At 36.2% G+C, this 18811-nt stretch overlaps 1 protein-coding gene across 4 annotated transcripts in view; it reads left to right on the forward strand.

Moving 5' to 3' along the window:
• Positions 1–17691, forward strand: part of KIF20B (kinesin family member 20B) — a 33533-nt gene extending 15842 nt beyond the window's left edge. For 3 of the 4 annotated variants that reach the window (XM_039709387.1, XM_039709389.1, XM_039709388.1), the window contains 15 exons: positions 1129–1291; positions 4394–5591; positions 6902–7040; positions 7331–7453; positions 7921–7981; positions 8602–8727; positions 8985–9118; positions 10079–10234; positions 11112–11288; positions 11909–12073; positions 12844–13047; positions 13426–13503; positions 14263–14410; positions 15722–15864; positions 17454–17691. In XM_039709387.1, coding sequence (XP_039565321.1) covers positions 1129–1291; positions 4394–5591; positions 6902–7040; positions 7331–7453; positions 7921–7981; positions 8602–8727; positions 8985–9118; positions 10079–10234; positions 11112–11288; positions 11909–12073; positions 12844–13047; positions 13426–13503; positions 14263–14410; positions 15722–15864; positions 17454–17531 — 3093 coding nt within the window. In that variant the 3' untranslated portion in view covers positions 17532–17691. The remainder of the gene's footprint in view (positions 1–1128; positions 1292–4393; positions 5592–6901; positions 7041–7330; positions 7454–7920; positions 7982–8601; positions 8728–8984; positions 9119–10078; positions 10235–11111; positions 11289–11908; positions 12074–12843; positions 13048–13425; positions 13504–14262; positions 14411–15721; positions 15865–17453) is intronic. The other variant, XM_039709390.1, reaches the window with a different exon arrangement.
• The last annotated feature ends 1120 nt before the right edge of the window (positions 17692–18811 follow it).

Below are 18811 nucleotides of genomic sequence, written 5' to 3' on the forward strand. Positions count from 1 at the left end.
CTACCCACCCCCAACATGCTTGCAAGTTTTCAAAGGAAGAGTGTTAACCTGAATGTTTAGAGCAGAGTTTGAATTAAGAAGGTATGACATGGTTATCTGTTTTTTTTATGTGATTAATAAAACTTGAAGCTGTGTAGTCTAATGATATCTACTGAATGCTGGAAGATAGCTTGGCTAAATGTATAGGTAAAAAAAAATCAAAACAGAGGGTTTTTTAGGATTTTTTAAAATTTGAGCCTGATGTCCAGTAACCTGAAGTAGTTTTGAGATCATTTTAAGTGAAACTTAGTCAGCACTTTGATCCATTTCTCTTACACTGTAAACTCAAAACTTTGGCCATACTTTGTGTTCTGTCTCTTCCTCACAGCTGCTTAACTTGTCAATGCTGTGGAATGCTCCAAGAGTGAGTGGAGTGTGATGACTTACTCTTACTGCTCCTTCCAAGAGCAAGGCTTTAACTGTCCAGTGGTTCCATGAGACTGTGTGGCATTAAATTTTAAACATGACCACAGACCTCAATTTGTATTCTATTGTGGTTTTTCAATGAAATACTTATAGATGAATAATTGGTCTTTAACGATCACGTGGCTTGCCACTTGTCATCTTGCAAGTAACCAACTTTTTTCTTAGTCAAATAGATATCTGAAGTATGTATTGCAGAACTGACTAGGCTTTCAAATTGCATCAAATGTGTCATGATAAAAATTATTTTTGGCTTTGCTGAAGGCTGTTAAAGCTCTCAACTCTACCAACCATGATCAGAAAGTGATTAATTTGTAGAACAGACTGTGTGTCCTTTCAAGAAATTGGAAATTTCATCAACTCTTTTGACACTGGAAATAGTTTTTGGATGGTAAATTAAGTCCTCTTAATTAAAGTTGTGCATTTTGTAGTTCTCTAGTCTCTTGCTCTGATTCCTGTATGATGCAAAGTATTGTGTTTCTCAGTATCTGAAGGTGCAGGAGCTCTTGGTTAAACCAACTGATCTGTCACTGACTTCTCCTCTGGCAACCCCTACACACCTTACCCATAAAGGTTTTGTAAAAATATTTGTGTAGAAAAAGCTATTAAGCCTTTTAAGTGTTCAATTCGTACAACTTCAAAGCAATTGATCCTGTTTTAACACAGGAGAACACTTTGACTTCCAGCAAGAGAAAATTAGCAGAAAAGAACTCTAACGAAGTGACTGAAAGCAGCCAGTTCAAGGATTGTGAGGAAACTGTATTGGAAGTAGGAAGAAAACGTTGCTTGCAAAATAAGCCTACTGCAGAAGAGCCACCTACAAAGAAAGGTACAATTTCTACCATCACTCAACAGGGGGTCTTCAAAAAAAGCTTGGTTACTATTCCAGAACAGAAGAAAAAAGCTGGGAAGTGTAAACATTATGCTCTGAGGAGGAAATCTGCTATGTTACACTGTAAAAGGAAGTAACTGTTCTCTAAATGTCATCCCTTTTGCAGGGGGCCGGCCCTACATCGTTTACTCATAAATGATTTAAATAAAATTTTAGTTTTTAGACTTTCCTTTCTGCTGCTTTTTCTTATTTCTGTATCTACCTGCATGCCCAGCTGTAGTTCTTAGGCAGTTTTTTAACAGTTGTAGTACTAAAGCTTCTGTTGCTGGACTTTTGAGAAAATATCAGCTCCTGCTCAAGCGTTTGAAAATTTCCTAAGCAACCATCAAATGTGTCAATGATTTCCTGATTATTCAATCATACAGGATGTGCTGTGAACCTTGACATTTTGTTCTGTGTGCATGCTGTGAACACACTAGCTCTGTTCAAGGTGACAGAGCTGGAAATGGAAAAAAAAGTTAACTTTACTCCCATTCAAGTGGGAAGCTTAAGTCCACAAATGGCGTATTTTATACAGCTCTCATGCTTGCACTTTCAGTCTTTTTGCTGTTCTTGCTTTATCTGTGAGCTTATCAGGTGAATAAAATCCGTTAATAAGTGAGACTGAGCTATATGGGACTTGTGTAAAATGGTATTTGTAAGAGCTCTCTGCCTCTAACTTGACTTCAGGGCCCAGCTTAGCTTTAATTTCTGGTAGAACTATGGAAAGCATACACAAAAGGAAGGTGGGAGGCCTTTCTTTTCTGTTAAAGGAGAATTATCAAAGTCACATGATCAGAGAAAAATGAGGATACAATGAATAAACTGAATATTGGACTATCATTCATTACATTGTGCAGTTAAAGAACAAGGCTGCACTCATTGTAGATCAGTTTTAAGTGTGTGGTGCAAAGAGTTCTGGTAAATGGGGTAACATTAGGCTGGCATCCAGGCACTAGTGTGGAGCTCCCCAGAGAGCTCCATAATGGGCCCAGTTCTCTTCAACATCTTCATAAATAACTTTGATGCAGGGCACAAAACTATCCTAAGTTTGTCAGTGATAGCTGTTGACTCCCTCAAAGGGTGGGAAGCCCTGCAGAGAGATCTAGACAAACTACAGAGCTGGGCAATCACCAACTCCAGGAAGTTAACAAAGGCAATGCCTGACTCTGCACCTGGGACAGGAAAGCCTGGCTCTAAGTAGACTGAGGAGTGAGAGGCTGGAGAGCAACCCTGCTCTTGATGATCCTTGAGGGTCCCTTTGAACTAAGGATCTTCTATGATTCCATTAACAAAGCACTTCATGGAGAGAATAATGGACTTCTGTAGTTTGCTGCCCTAGAAAATGGCAGAGGCAGAGGTATTCAAATTCTCAGATTGCAGACATAGGTAGATAAACTAACTTCCAACAGGTGCATATATGAATACTGAAAGATGAGCAGGGTTGTACTGTCTCAATTCTTCAGTATCAAGAAAGGTCCACAGAAAATGGCTGGGCCTGCCAGTAGTAGCAAAAGGAGGTAAAAATGTTAGGCTAGGTCAGCTGAGGCCATATCATCCAGTAGGGCATTTCTGTGTTTGTACAGCTTCAAATGTTGTTTGAAACCAAGACTAGGGACTTGGGCAAACCCTGTGTTAAGTACCTCAGCACCTCTTGCTTTTAGTGATGCTTGCAAAACTCCAGTCCAGGGAGATGAGTGTTCTATTTTGTCTGATAAGTTTTATTGGGACTATACAACTGGGCTTTCAGTGGAAACCATTTCCAAATACGATATTTTTAATCTTGTAGGATTTAAAAATACAACCTTATATGCTACAGTAAGGCTGCTGTTGTGGTTGAGCTAGCAGAAGCACTTGATGTATCTTATAACAGCAAAACTATGGACAAGCAGGAGGAAAGTGTCCTGTTGACTTTCCAAAATTAAAACACTGTTGCTAATGCTTCAGAATGACTGTTTATTAGTGAGTCAATTGACTGTACAACTTGTTGGATCTGTTCAAAGGATGTTTCCATGCAATACACCTGTGCTTAATGGTCCCAAAATAAATTAGTTGTCTGATAGCTGCTTTGTATATACTCCATTGTTGTCTATTCTGCACATTTTCTTATTGTGTATCTAGGGACTGCCTGACTCTACCTTACTTCAGGTGCAGCACTCATGAGAATCCATAGTATCTCCCTGTAGTACATAGTTGTGATAATCTAATGTAGTCCTTAGAGATAGTCAGGCTTGCTTTAATAATAAAATATAACATGCATGTTACTACAGGAACACAATTGGATTCTAAAAGAATGGTGTGCAATACAGCTGGAGTCAGTCTTTAAGGTGATGAAATACATGTGGTTTTAGTTAAAATGGCTCATTACTTTGGGAAAACAGTCAAGTTAATAAAACATGGAAATTTTGGGTTGGAATGACATATTGTAAATCTTTCTTGGAGAACTTTACATGCAACATATTAGGTGTGTGCATTAATAGATAGGCTAGATAATAGATAGGCTATCTCATTTAGAAATGTATTGAATACAGAAGAGAGGAATGTTCCAGACACAAAGCAAAAAAACCAAAAACTTGTGCTGGACTTTTAGCTTTGTTTTAAAAGTAAGGTGATACAGAGCATAAAACGCCTCAGCAAGGTGTATGATACCACTGCTCCTCTTAATGGTGGATGGCTAATTGCTGGTTCTATTTAAAGGGATTGTTGAATCAATGGAGGTGAAAACTGGTTATCTCTGTGAATGTTACCTAGCTTATAGGTGTTGCAAATACTAGTGAAATTAGCTAGATTTTCTGCTAGTGAGGCAGAATAGAAGGTTGGAATAGAACTGTAGGAAATTTTTTTTAAGTCTTCTGAACCCCTCTTTCTGCAAGTTATGCCTGGAAACCCAAGAGGCATTTTAGTGCATATAAAATGTCTCAGAGTTCTAACAACTTCAAGACTCTAAAATTACACACACAGCGATTACAGCTTGGTGTTGCTAGTGACTTTTTGATTTTAATTAACCTGAGCTGTGTGGAGATTTATTTGTTCTTAATATTGTTTTTGTTTTGTTTTTAGGAGATAAGAGAGAGAGTTGGGAAGACTACTGTCTTGATCAAAAGAGAACTAATAATTCTGAGACCTACATGGAAATACTAGCATTAAAGGAAAGAACTGAAACCTTGGAAGGTCAGGTAGCTGTGCTTGAAGAACAGTACCAAAGAGAAAAAAATGAGAAAGAAGAGTTAAATCAGCAGATAGCAAACTTGCATCTGAAACTCTCTGCTTCTGAAGAAAAGGCAGCTGGCTTAAGTGGAGAACTTCAGCAATGTCAAGCTGAATATCAAGAGACTGTTTCTGAATTGGACAAACAGAAAACTATAAACAAGGAACAAGAAGAAAAGATTATTCAGCTAAGTAACGAAGTAACAGGTGCTAAACAAAATATAATTGACAAAGTGTCACAAATTAAAACAATGCAGTCCCAGGTAGATGAATTGTATAAATGTCACTCAGAATCTTATGCTGGGGATATTGATTTAGTTAATGTAAAGGATTCCTTAGACCCTCAAAAAGACAAACCAGAGACAGCTGAAATGAGTCCTCTATCCATGCAGTTCCAATCTGCTTCTACAGGAGATCTGAGACAGGAGAGCTCCTTTCACTGCAGCATTGAAAGCATTTGGGAAGAATGCAAAATTATCATTAAGGCTTCCTCACAAAAAAGTCATCACATTCAACAACTACGTCAACAAGTTGAAGACTTAGAGAGGAGACTTCATGATAGTGAGAATGACAATAATCAACTAAAAATAAAATTAAATGAGATTACAAATCAAGAGCATCAGTCTAGAAAGGAAAGAGATCTTATGAATCAGTTACAAGAGCAAATCCAGAAGAAAACCCAGGATTTTGAAAAACAGACTGCAGAAAATCAGAGAGTAATTGCACAGTTTCAGGAGAGAGTTGCCAGCTATGAGGGAGAAATAAGAGATCTTAAATGCTTATTGGAGGCTTCTAGGGCTAAAGATCACAGGGTGAAAGAGTTAGAAGAAGAACTAAAAGAAAAAGAATCTACTATTTTAAATCTAGAAAGTAATACAGTAGCTCTGCAAGAGAAATGTACCAGTGTAGACAAAAATCTGAAGGAACTGAGTGATCGAGAAGCACAGCTGAAGGATGAAGTTGTGCAGTTGATGAACAGTCTGGAGACCATGAAACACCTTCTTCAGGAAAAGGAGAAAAATGAGTGTGAGCAAATACAGTCTATAGAACTGTAAGTAAATAATGAAATTATTCCTAACCCTTTAAGAATAAAATTAAGTTAAAACTCCCTTATATGAACATCAGTTTGACATACCACATTTGCATGTTTATAAACTTGATTTATCAAACTACTTCTTTGAGAAATTTCTATACACTTCTTGAATTTTTACATTTGCATATTCTGCTGTCTGTTTTCCTCACCTGTTTAAATATTCTTTCAAAAACATACATCTAAATCATGTGGAACCATTGTGCAAGAAAATAGGAGCATACAATAAAATTAATTATTTGGGGATTTTTAATAATTTTGTTGCAGACCTTTTCTGAAAGACATTACATGGTGCAATACTATATCCTGTAACTTGTATAAAAGTAGGACATGTTTTCTTTGGAAAGGACTGAATGGTAAAAGGAAAGGAAGAAAGGGGAGGGGAAAAAAGGCCTAGGGAGTAAACAGATGGTTTTGATAACAGCTATTATAGGTGAACAGTCTACTGTAAGACTTGAAGGAATAATGGGTATAGAGGGTAAAACTTTGCTCAGCACCCTCTACTTTTTAAACCTGTAAGAAATAGGACACTATGTGCATCTGAAAGATTATATTTGCTGTATGGGGAAGAAATTATATAAAGATGCTTTGTAGCCGTTCACCTGACTGGTTTCTGTAGTGCTGTATGTGTGGGTACTGCACATATTCTGAAGTACAGTTTAGCAGGAAGGTCTGATGGTCCCCAACCCTGTACTGGGGAAGCTTTGAAAGGTTTTCTTTTTGTGAGGCCTTGCATTGTATTGTCATCTGTAGGATGTGAAAAAGCTTCCTTTAGTTAGTTTAAAAGTCCAAGATGTCTTGCTGGAAACTCCTTGAAATAAATGTGATCGCTTAAAAATAAACCCATCAAACTTATTCCTTACTTTGCAGAACTTGTGATGGCAGGATTTATTGCAGTGTTATTGGGGTTTTTTCCACTTTTCTTTTTATTCATCTTGATACTTACAAGAACTGGGATGTAGTTATCAACTTTAAACTTACTTGCTTTTTAACCTTGGGCTTTTCTAATTTGTAAGGTCACCTAATGATGAAAATGATTGCTCTACTGTGCTTAAAAAGATAATATTTTTAAAAATTGAGTGTTCAGAAGTGAATCTGAGCCGTTTGTTACTTCAGGGTCATATAGTAAGACATTAAAATCCAAATGTAAAATTATAATGCTTGTCATTGATCTAATAGAGCTGAGAGTCTAGTTGCAAATAAAACCAGCAAGGAGCCTGAGCTAACATGCAAGACTGATGTTATTTATGTCTCTTAATTTCTAACCCAAGGCTACGTAAAGATCTTTCTGAAAGCTCTGCCCTTGTACAAAGTTTGAAAAAAGATTTACAGAGGAAGGAGGAAGAATACACAGATTTGAAAGAGAAATTTTCTGATGCCAAGAAACAAATTCAGCAAGTACAAAAAGAGGTTAGTAACCATAGGCAAAATGTTTCTTCTGCAAGTTTGGGCTTCTGTTATTAAAACCTGTTTTCACAAACCTTAATCTATTAATCTATGGATGTTAAAACAAATTCATAATAAGGCTATTTTGAGTGATAAATTTTGAGTATCTTCCCTTATGCACTACCAGCCCCTAAAATTTAATGAAGATGCTTGCAAAAATTTAACTCTAATTTAAGTAGTTGATTATCTAGATAACTTAGAGATTGTAAAAGGCTTATAACTAAATGTTAGTTTTGCTTGCTCTCTTGTTGCAGGTGTGTACAATGCAGACTCAGGAGAAATCCCTGAGGAAACAAGTTAATGAACTTGAGAAAATTAAAAAGCAGTTTAGTGAAGAATTAGAGTTCAAACAGCGCACAATCTTGCAACTTAAAAAGGTATTTTGTTTTATAAAATTTTACTTCATCTTAATTCTTTAAACTAATCTACTAATGAGACAAGTTTTCCAAGCAACTGGAGAAAGCTTACAAAAGCTGGGGTAAAAATAGGAGTAGCCAGCTGAAATTAGTTTTAACAGTTGAATGAAAAATATTTAAAGAAGTTCTCATGCAGGACTTATTTAAAACAGTTTGACAATTGGTCTAGTAAAGAAATACTTAATACCTGCAGAGTTTCTGATTAGTGGCACTCAGATGTGTTAGTAGTAATGTCTCTTTTTTTATTTTTTAAAAAGGTGGAATGCTACTTTATACTATATGAAGAACCTGTTTGTTTGGACTATTTGTCTTAAATGCCTATTTATTATTTATTAAATCAAAACGAAAAGGTATTAATTTCTAGCATATGTAATTGTTTCTTTCAGCATGTTCTAATTTCTTTAATTTGCTTTCAATGTGATATGTAGGAGCAGTTTGATAAAGAAAAGCTAGAAGAAATCTCCAAACAGTATGAAAAAACACATAAAGGTCAGAAAGAACTTTTATTTTCATTTTTTTTTGTGTGTGTGTGCCATAACATAATGAGTGATCATGTCAATAACAAATTGCAAAAGTCTCATATATTTATATTTTAGTGTACCGAGGCACTCCAACCTGGGCATTAAAATCTCACAGTCAGAAAGTAATTTTTATTGAATTGTTACTAGATATATTTGTAAGGAAATAAACAGTCTGAGATTAAGAAACATAAGCAGAGTAAATATCAGTGTTCATTTAGTCAATGCTGGGATTTACTTGGTTTTATTTTAGTTGTCCATTTTAGCATGAACTGGCACACTCTTGTGTATGGTAGCACAATATTTTCTGCAGATTTGATAAACATTCAGAGGTTGAACAGTAGTTAGCTTCTCATAGCCATACAAGCTATGTTTTGGTGTTTTAACACCAAAACACGCATCTAAGTTGAACTGGTGAGAATAGAATCACTTAAGAATTTGGAACTGAAAAGTTCAGTATACATGTTCTATTTCCTTGTAATAGAGCTTTTGATCTCAGGGAGTGAAGAAATTACTTGTAACTAAGGCAGTTTGGGAGAATGGTGAAAACTAGGAGGAGGCTCATCTGTAAATGAATTTTCAAATTTTCAGATCTGTGTGCAAAGGAAAAAATAATTGAAGATATGCGGATGACGTTAGAAGAACAAGAACAGACTCAGACTGAACAAGATAAAGTGCTTGAAGCCAAATTAGAAGAGACCAACAGATTGGTTTTGGGTAATCTCTCTATGGAGAGGGAACTGGGAAGGAAAATTGTTTTGAGTGTGTGTTGTGACAGCTGCTTTACATTTCTGGTTTTACTTATCAATTGCTATTTAGGTGTTACTTTTATGTAACAAATAGCGATTTCCTAAAAGGTCTCTGTCTGTGGGCATAGTTGATAAATCCAAGGAACTTTAGTAAAAGAATGGGAAGGTGTTCAAATACATGTTTAAAATAATACATCATGTAAACTCATTTTGTGTTCTTCCTAGAACTGGAAGCATGGAAGCAGAAATATAGAGAGCTGAATAACCAGTTCAATAGTGACTGGCAGAAGATGAGCAAAAATGAGGGGAAAACCATAAATGAAGAAGAGGAATTAATAAAGCTGCAAAAAGAACTGAAGGTAAAACATAATGATGTAATTCATGCTTAAATCTAAGGCCATAAAAGCCATTTAAGGAGTCTGAGTTTTTTTTTGTGTCACTGTCTTCAAGAGGCTAGGGCATTATATGGCAAGTTATTACACTGATAAAGGAAACCTCCTTTGAAGCATCTTTTCCATACAGCATCACTGATGCCCCATAATGGAGTGCACCCTGCCCTATGAGATGCTGCTGCTATGCACAGGGTTTCTGGAGCTGCTTTCCTCTTACAGCTGTCTTAATCCAACTCCTATATCAGTTCCAGGGATTTCTCCTGTCAGTTGCTAAATCAAACTCTCTCTCAAGATCTTGTGCTTTCTGCATGGCCTGTAAGGCTGAGGACTTTGCTCTAATTCTCCTTGGATTAGAAAGTAGACTTATTTTCTAAGCAACTTTACAGGTGCTTCCTGTCTTATGTGGTGAAATGTCTGACAAGAGGTTTGATTGTGATAGAAAAGGAGACAAGGTTGCTGTGGATTGAAGTGACATTCTTGGGTACATGCTGTCTCTTCCTACCATTCACACTGTACTGCATTGTTTCCCTTTCAGTCTTGAAATGGAGATTAGTTTACTAACATGTTCTTTAAGGCAGCATAAAAGCTTGGGGATTTGTAAGGTAGAAGTGTCTGTTTACCATTAGTTTTTACATATGTATCTGTGATTGACCCAGAATGATTTGAGGAAAAAAATTCTATTGCATGAAGATGTGCCAGTCTGAATAAGAAATGCTGAAAATAGATAATTTTTTGCAATACAGAAGAACAAGTATTATACAATGAGTATAATACTTGTACCTGGGAGTATGCTAAAATAAAACTGTGCAACTGTTTCTGTAATGTTTTTGAAATTAATCCATTCAATGGTATTCTGAATTTTAAGTCTTTTTTTTTTGTTTTTGTCTCTCTCTACTTATGGTTTTATTTCTGGTTTCATCAAATTAGGAAAATGAGGCAAAGTATCAAACTGATAGGAAAAAGTGGCTTGAGGAAAAAATGGGACTCATAAATCAAGTAAAAGAAGCTGAAAACCATCGCAACAGGGAAATGAGAAAGTTTGTGGAGGATAGAGAACATCACGTGAAGCAACAAGCAGAAATTGTAATTGACTTTGTCTCCGCGGTGTCCTGTAGTGTCTTTTGTACAAAATCACATAGCAAGTGTTGAACAGTGGGGGCACTTGAGAGTAGTTGGCCTCTGTCAGTTCCCTTTCTTTCTCACATGACCAAGCCTAGATGAGATCGTCTCAATGTGAAAAAGGAAGAATAGGAGTCTCATAAAATGAAAAATCTTAACACATAAAGGAAGTTAACATGCCTGTTCCTTCCTGTTCCATCACATTATGAAGTCTTCAAAGTTCATATTGTGTGTAAAACACCAATAAATAACCTACACTTAAATGAATTGCTCCTTAAAAGTTAAGAAAGCTTACTTGGAAAATACTTAGTCAGTATGCTGGGGTAGTATGTGCTAGCACTGGGGAGACTGCTAGTCTGTGGCACCTTTCTTGTTCACTGGACTGCATCATGGTTGTAATTTTTTAATCAGATGAAATTGTTGTATGAACTTCTGCAATCTAAAACTACATTTGCATCTAGAACTAGTTAGCAATGCCTTTGTGGACCTGCAGTCAGTACAGGAGGATGTTAGGAGTTTGCAAGTAATTTTACTCTGTGACTTTTCTTGACTGAGAATTGTAATTAATAAAATCTTCAAGTGAGCAAACAGGAACTGTGGTTCTCAAAAAGAAAATTCTCTTCACAAAGAATATGAATACAGATTTTCTAGTTAAAACGTGGCTTACTTTTGCATGTTTGTACAGAAACTAGTTCTATGTGAGCTTTATAAGTTCTCCATAGGCTCTTAAGTTTACTAAAGCTATAAAATAGTACTAACTGTACAAAACAAAACTAGCAGAAGAATTCAAATACACTGTGGAAGTGGTGTTCTATTCTAACCTACCTTTTTTAATAATTAGGAAAGACTTGCTGCACAGCTCATAGAGAAGGACAGCAATCTTCAAAAGTGGCGTGAGGAAAGAGATGAACTAGTAGAAGCTTTGGAAGTGCAGCTCAAGACTTTGGCTTCTAGCACCATAGAAAAAGATAAAGAAATAGAAAGACTGAAACAGGCTGTGCTAATGGCTTCAGAAAAGGTCAGTTTTCTCTTCTTTCTGTGTGAATTTTTGAGGGGTTTTTGATACCTATTAATTCTACAAAATATTTTGCATTCTAGCTCTGTTTTTTGGTCTTAAAGTTTTGAGGGGTTTTTGATACCCATTAATTCTACAAAATACTATAGTTGCTCTTTGCATTCTAGCTCTGTTTTTTGGTCTTAAACACTATTGAAACCATGTGGAACTAATTTTAAAAAATGTTACGTTTGTTTGCCACTGAATTTGTAATGATAATTTGAGTTTGAAAATATTGAGTAGTTCAAGTAAACACTCTTGTGACTTTGGACTGGATATCTGAAACAGCTCCCATTTGTTGTCTTTTTCACAGCACCAAGAACTTCGTGAGCAAATGGGAGGTTAACTTAGAATTCTAAAAAAGTGTAGTAAAATAAAAAGTTTTGTGTTATGTTTTCTCAGACTCTTACAAAACTTTTCTTCACTTTACATAGAGGCATTAAATTATTTGCTTTGTATTGGATACCTGACTGGTTTAGCTTGCAGTTATAAAACTGTCATGACCAAGTAATGATAATGATGCTTGTGATATTACTTTCTTTTGAAGTCCTGAAATTTGTGCCAATTTTTGCTATGTTTATTAGGATAAGGAAACTGACATAGAAAATCTAAAAAAACAGCTGGCAGAGAAAGATGACTTTATAAAGGAAATCCAACAGCAGATTAACCAGGAAAATCCTCAGTCTTTGGCAGAAGTACCTTTACCTGAAGAAGGACAAGATAAAATTGATCAGTCTGTAAACAAAGAGGTATTTTTGTTTATGTATTAATGATATTAATAATTCTGTTCATTTTTTCAGTCTATATTTCTGTATATAATGCTGAAAATTCCTGGGAATGCAGTGCTGCTGGCATTCTGGGTGATATTTCCTCTCAGAATCCCAGCAGAGCCTGTTGGAGAGCTACCTTCTGGCATGAAAATTCCCGGGAAATGCAGTGCTGCTGGGATTCTGGGTGGAATTTCCTCTCAGAATCCCAGCAGAGCCTGTTGGAGAGCTTACCTTCTGGCTTTCCATGAGCTTTTATAATTTTCCTTTTTAAGAGGAAGGAGGTTCATCCTTCACGGTGAACCAATGTAAGGAGGAACAGCTGGAATTCTCTAGAAGGGGAAGAAAGCTCCCTAAAGATAAGCTACAGAAGTATTATACTTTTCTCACAAAAGCTGCTATTACTGCTGAGTTCCTAAGGAGCCCCAGAGTTAAGATGGAGACAATCACTAAGGACCTCTGCCCTTTAGGAAAAAAAATACTTGGAAACTAAAGTATCAGGCTGAGGAAAATTCTGTGATAATAGCTACAAAAAAAGTTCAACATTTAACAAAAAAGGTTTTAGATAGTAAGTCTTAAACTCTGCTGTGGTTGGTTTCTTCACTTCTTTTGTAAGTGTTCTGAAAGGTAACAGCTGTAAAATAGAGCACCTGCTTTGCAATCCACTGGGAAGTGGGGGTTGATATGTATTATATAGTATTTAACTCAGTTAGTTTAAATCTTGTTTTCTTACATTTTCCACATACCTGCAGGACCATTCCGAAATTGTCCTTGATTCTACTGAAGTGTCTACAGAGGAAGGAAAAACGAGTCGGTTCCCAAAACCAGAGATGGAAATCCAGTTCACACCTCTGCAACCCCATAAGATGGAAGTGAAGCACCAGGGCAGCACCTCACCAGTTACAGTTAAAATGCTCAAGCCAAGAAGGAAAAGGAAGAGTGTAGAGATGAATGAGGTGTGAACTTGACCAACTGACAAAATCTGTTGTGCATCTTTTCAGTTTATTACTCTGATCATTTATTAAGACTCTAACTTCTTATTTTCTGCTGAGATCCCGGGGATATACGTAGGGTATTATTTAAACTCTGTCTCCCAAATGCTGGATCTCTGGCCTCTGTTGAATAAGGTCATAGACTTCAGCTGATCCAGACTCTGTCTCCCTGTGCCTGCTTTGCATTTTATCTTTACCTTTTACATTTCTCTCTCCCAGATAGTGCCATTTCATGCTGTCTCCAGCTCTGATTTGTGCGATTGCAGATCAGTTCTATAAAATAATTTCTTTTTGTTTAGGCAGTCATTGGTATCAATTATAATTTCTTGTAATTCTCTTTAGGATTTTGTGAAGAGTGAGAACAAGAGAAATGCAAAAGCTGCTATGGCTGATTCACCTTCTACAAGCGACAAAAAAAGGGTTAGATTTTGTTCCTTTTTTCCATTTTTGATTTTGTTCCCTTTTTTTAGCCTTTCCTGTAAAGGTAGACTTGTGAAAAGAGCAAATATTCTTATGCAAAAGTATCTTATTCTTATCTATGTATTTCAACAGGATTCTTCCAATATTTATGGGTTTTTCTACTAAGCTCTATAAGCCAAAGGGTCTGTATTTGCCACGAATGTGTTAGTGTCCCAGCTGCAGTGTGCAGTGATTCAAAGGGGAAGGATGTTGCATATTGAGTAGTTAAAAAGACTAGTTTGAGCATGTTATTAAAGTGTGATGCTATAGGTGATGCCTTTGAAGTAAAAGTAAAGTTTATCCACATATATAGCAACTATAAAAAGAGTATTTTAGGCCATAATAGTAACCTGGGCAGGTTCAGAGGGTGAGAGATTTGCCCCATCAAATTATTTTATTTATAATTAATACAATATAATTAGCTTGTCTAATAAAATACTCTACAACTTTTAATCTGCCTTTTAAAAAAGAAAACTCCTCTGTTTCCGGTATGACTCATGCTCTTAAGTGTATTTTGTGAAACTTTGGCAATTTTCTTTCTTCTGGGTGTAAAATGAGGTTGTCTACATTACTTGCTGTAGTGATATTACTAAATTGGACAAAGGTGTCAGTAGCAAAGCTCAATGGGTCAGCTTGAAAATAAAATTGAAGTAAAACGAAATGCAACTTGAGGATTAAGTCAATTTTCAGCTTAAACAATGATCCTGTATTTCTGTACAGATGACTACTGCACAGTCTCTTAGAAAGGAATACTCCTTAAGAAGGCAAGAATCTACTCTAAATAAAAAGTCAGCTAAGAAGAAAGATGGGACACTACAGAAAATTGGTGATTTTTTACAGAGTTCTCCTACTATTATTCACTCTAAAGGTTTGTACAGTATAAATAAGGTTTATTTCTTATTCTCTGGCTGCTGTAGAATGGCAGAGAATAAAAGATTGTCTTGGTTGTGAGGACCACATAATTCTAAAACTTAGGTTAAGTGTGAAATGTAAACCAAGTGGAATGAAAGATAAAGTGTGAAATACGTGTATATTTATCATCAAATCAATGATAACTTTTAGGCTGGAGTTACTATGTACTTATTTACTTGTAAAGGCAATTTTAGAAACTTGTCCAGCTGCTGTGAAAAATAATGAGCAATTGAATCCAATTCCAAATCTTACCTTGTTCTATAAGCAGTCCCTTGTTGCTGTGGAGACTTTGTTAATGTTTTTTGATGCATGTCAGTCTTCTGAAATCTGAAAACCAGTGACTGATGAAAATATTTGGAAGACTTCATTAAACTGAATATAGAGCAATTGATGGATTTTGTTAAGTTTAGGTATATCCTTGGCAATATTAATTGCTTGGGCTCTCCATTGAAGGATATGTTTTCATTCTTTCCTACAGTAAGAATGATCTCTGGGTTACTGTGCTTTTAAAAAAAATAAAATTAGCAGGGGGAACAAGGAATCACCAGTGTTTAATTCTGAAATGCACCAGAAAACCAAGATGGTAATTTTTTAATGTGGACAGTTAAAATAAACTCCTGTACCAATGTGAACGCTTGTCCTGCTACAGAGTGCATCTTAAATTATCTGACATAACTGTGTGAAATTTTTAAAAATTTGTTATATTGGTTCCAGAAGCACAGTATTTATTATTATCAATGGAAGCTGAACTCAGACTGCTGAAAATTTCATCCTTAATTTGAATACTCAATTTGAGCAAATGAGTTTTGTAGCCTTTATTACCATGTCATATATGATTTCCCTCTTAGTGTAACAGTATTGCATATTTCTTTTTATTTTTTTCTAGTACATATATTCCTTTCTTTATAGAGCTAGTACTTGTTTGATTAAACTATAAAATTTATAAAAAGAATTGACTGTACACTGTACTTCTGTCAGCACAAAAATTAAGCCTGTTGTTCAACCTAGTAGACTTTAAGTGAGATCTGAATCCTAATTGATTTTTAATTTGCTATTTAAATGTGTCCTTTAAGCTTTTGCACCTGAAGCTACAGAAAATTGCTTCCAGCTAGAGAAAACTAGTAGTCAAATACCAGTTCTTAATTTTTGTATTTGAACTTTGGTCTACACTGATTTAATTTTTAAACTGTTTTAATAAAGCCTTTATTCATTAATTTTGAGGCTCACGAAACCATGACATGTATTTATGATAAAATTTGTCTTCTAGCAAAGAAGCTTATTGAGACAATAAGCTCTCCCAAGTCTGCAGAACACGAAAATGTCAAAGAAAACGAGCTCAAGCCAAAACGAGCTAAGAGAAAGCTGTACACAACTGACATTTCTTGCCCTCTGGATATCCCTAGCTCTTCAGTAAGTGATTCAGATTCCTGTTTTTCCCACTGTAATGTTTTTCTGTAATCTTAAATTAAAATTAACTATTAGGGGGAAAAGACCAATCTGAAGGTCTAATCAAGTTGCAGAAGAGGTTTGAAAATACCAACTTACATATTTTTTCCACCTAACCATTCCTTTTGGTCTTTTCTTTCTTCTGTTTTTCTAATTTTTTTCTGTTTTCTCACCTGTCTCTGCTGACTGATTGGATAGGTGATACAGCAATCATAAAAATACCTTCACATCTGGATTCACAGATATCTTGTAGTGTGTGCAGGATTACTTTTTGTCTGCTACAGCAGAGAAGTCTTAATTTGTTTTTCCAGTAGTTGCAGTTCATCTAAGTGTGTAATAAAAAAAATTATATATATGAATACACATACATATAATATATGTGAATATGTATATAAAAATAAGTAGCATAGAGGGAGAATAGAAATAGAGACCAGGAAGGCATCCACAGATTTGAATGACATGATTGAAACACAGTAAAGGTCTGCATGTATGATTAACTTCATGGGTGAGCACTAAAGGTATTTTTCAATTCCATTTATGCCCAGGTGATATTTGAGCATAATAGCATGTGGATACCATCTAAAGATCCATGCTTTTCAAAGCACAGTCCAAGTCCCCTTCTGGATATGTTTTAATTTTGTGGCTCTAAACCAGGCTAAGAGTCTTGAAGGCCAGAGTTTGATGTATTGTGTCAGAAATCCAACTTTATGGTTTAGACAGTAACTGTAGTGGTGAGCATGCTTCTGCTCTGCTGGAAGTAGATCTCTTCATTCTGTTCCATTCTTCCTTCCCCATGCTATGGTGAGCATCTGCCCATACTGAAGTAGCCTATTGAATTTTCTGTAAAATTTATGAATGAATGCAGCAGAACCCACAATGCTGTCCTTAGGAGGAAGAAGAAAATGTCAGAAGTGCTGAGCAAAATGAGCTAAGAAGTGAAAGAAAAGGTCCAAGACTGAATGCTGGGGAAGTCAGAGAAAGCTAGAGAAATTTAAGTTTAAAATGTTTTCTAGACACTTCCTGTATCAGAAAATGAATATTACATTCTAGAAGTGAAAGCTTCATTCAGATAATATTTTTCTTTGGACTTTGGTATTTGTTCCAGCAAAAATGGGATTTTTTTATGTTTATGGAATTTGTTGCTTATCATGATGCACTAAAATTGTCTCTCTATCCTGGAGACCTCTGAACAAAAACAAAGGTAATAGAATCATAGAATTGTTAAGTTTGGAAAAGATCTCCAAGATCATTGAGCCCAGCTGTTAACCCAGCACCACTGGGATAACTCCACAAAACCATATTCCCAAGGGCCACATCCACACATTTTTTAAAACACTTCCAGAAATGGTGTTTACGCCACTTTCCTGGGCAGCCTGTTCTACTGACTGACAACCCTCTCAGTAAACGTGTAAATTTTACCAGAGTGACTCAGGCAAAACTCTGGAAACAGATTCTGGGAAAAACTATTCTGTTGGGTACACAAGTCTAAAAGGTGAATGTCATTTGGTTCCGAAGAAATGCTGAATAACCATCCTTTAATTCATCTTTTTCAGATCCTTTTAGAACAAAAAGACAAGGAAAGTGATCATCTAATCATCAAGCGACGGCTGCGATCGAGAATAGCAAAATAACCTTGCAAAAGTGTGTTTATTTCTTAGCTTGGACCCGTTCCCATTGTATTATTCCAGCTTCTTATATCTAGGAAGGAATAGATATTTAGTCATTCTTCAAAATCTGTATATAGTTGTATAGAATTATTCTGACTCCATTAAAATTGTAAAGTTCAAAAAACCTTGTGTGTGAAACTTTTTTTGTTTACTTGAAAGTGTCTTTGAAGTGTTCATAATTTACTAATTTTGCAGTAAGAGCTATGCCTGTGTGGCATGGTTTAAATTGCTTTTTTTAAGGCAGTCTACCTTGACATGATTTGATCAGAGAGCGGATGACTTTCTTGAGTTGAAGTGTGAAAAAGGGAGCAGAATCCTTTTGGGCTGATCGTTCAGTAATGGGACAGCTTTCCTTAGATAATGCAGGTATTTGAGCATGGTCGACACCTGACTGGTGCTGTGTGAGGGGAGCCCTAAAATGTTTCAGGCAGAGGTGGCCGCGGCCCCCGGGAGGTGGCGCCGGGACGCCGCGCACGGGAAGCGGCGGCGAGGCTGGCTTGGCTGGGCTGGGCTGGGCTTGGCTTGGCTTTGCGCTAACCCCTTCGGTCCATTCAGCCGAGCCTAATCCTCCTCTCAGACCTTTAACGCTTTGGCTGTAGTCAGATGAGCCAGCTGAAAGGTTCTTGGCTGGCAACATGGCCCTGTGCAATCTCCTACAGATTCAATTTCTTAAAGAATAGAAGCATGGAAGTAAGCTGGACATGAGTGAGTTACTTGAGAGTGTTTGACAGGAGCCTTAAAGGCAGCTGCAAATAGAATACGGTTTTGTTTGCTGAAGAAAAGCGAATCACAGTTGCTGTACAAATTAGTTTTTCCTTGCTTGTAGATTTGTGATACCAAGGTTTGTTTTCTGAGGAAAAAGGATTGATAAAAAAAAGTTATAAATTTATATTTAAATACCTCATTAAGTTTAACTGCTTGGTTTTAATCAGATACTTCTGCATGCGGATGCCAATGTGGAAGTTAGTACTGATCTCAAGAGGGATCATAGAATCATGTTCCCAGGAGACACAGGCAGCTACTACACAAGTACTGAAGCAAGGAATTTATAGAAGTAGATGCATCTGAAATGAGCCATACTGTTCCACATACAGCAGTTACAATATAACATTGTTTGAACTTTGTGAGAAACAGGTTTCTCACAATACTTAATACTGAATAGTTAAGAGGATGCATCTGTATTTTATTCCACTGAAAAGTGTGTGCCACATCTATCCTGTATTACTGATTTTGATTTGGGTTTT

The sequence above is a fragment of the Passer montanus genome, unplaced genomic scaffold, assembly GCF_014805655.1.
Source record: "Passer montanus isolate IOZ18808 unplaced genomic scaffold, ASM1480565v1 scaffold21, whole genome shotgun sequence".
Classification (NCBI taxonomy): Eukaryota; Metazoa; Chordata; class Aves; order Passeriformes; family Passeridae; genus Passer; species Passer montanus.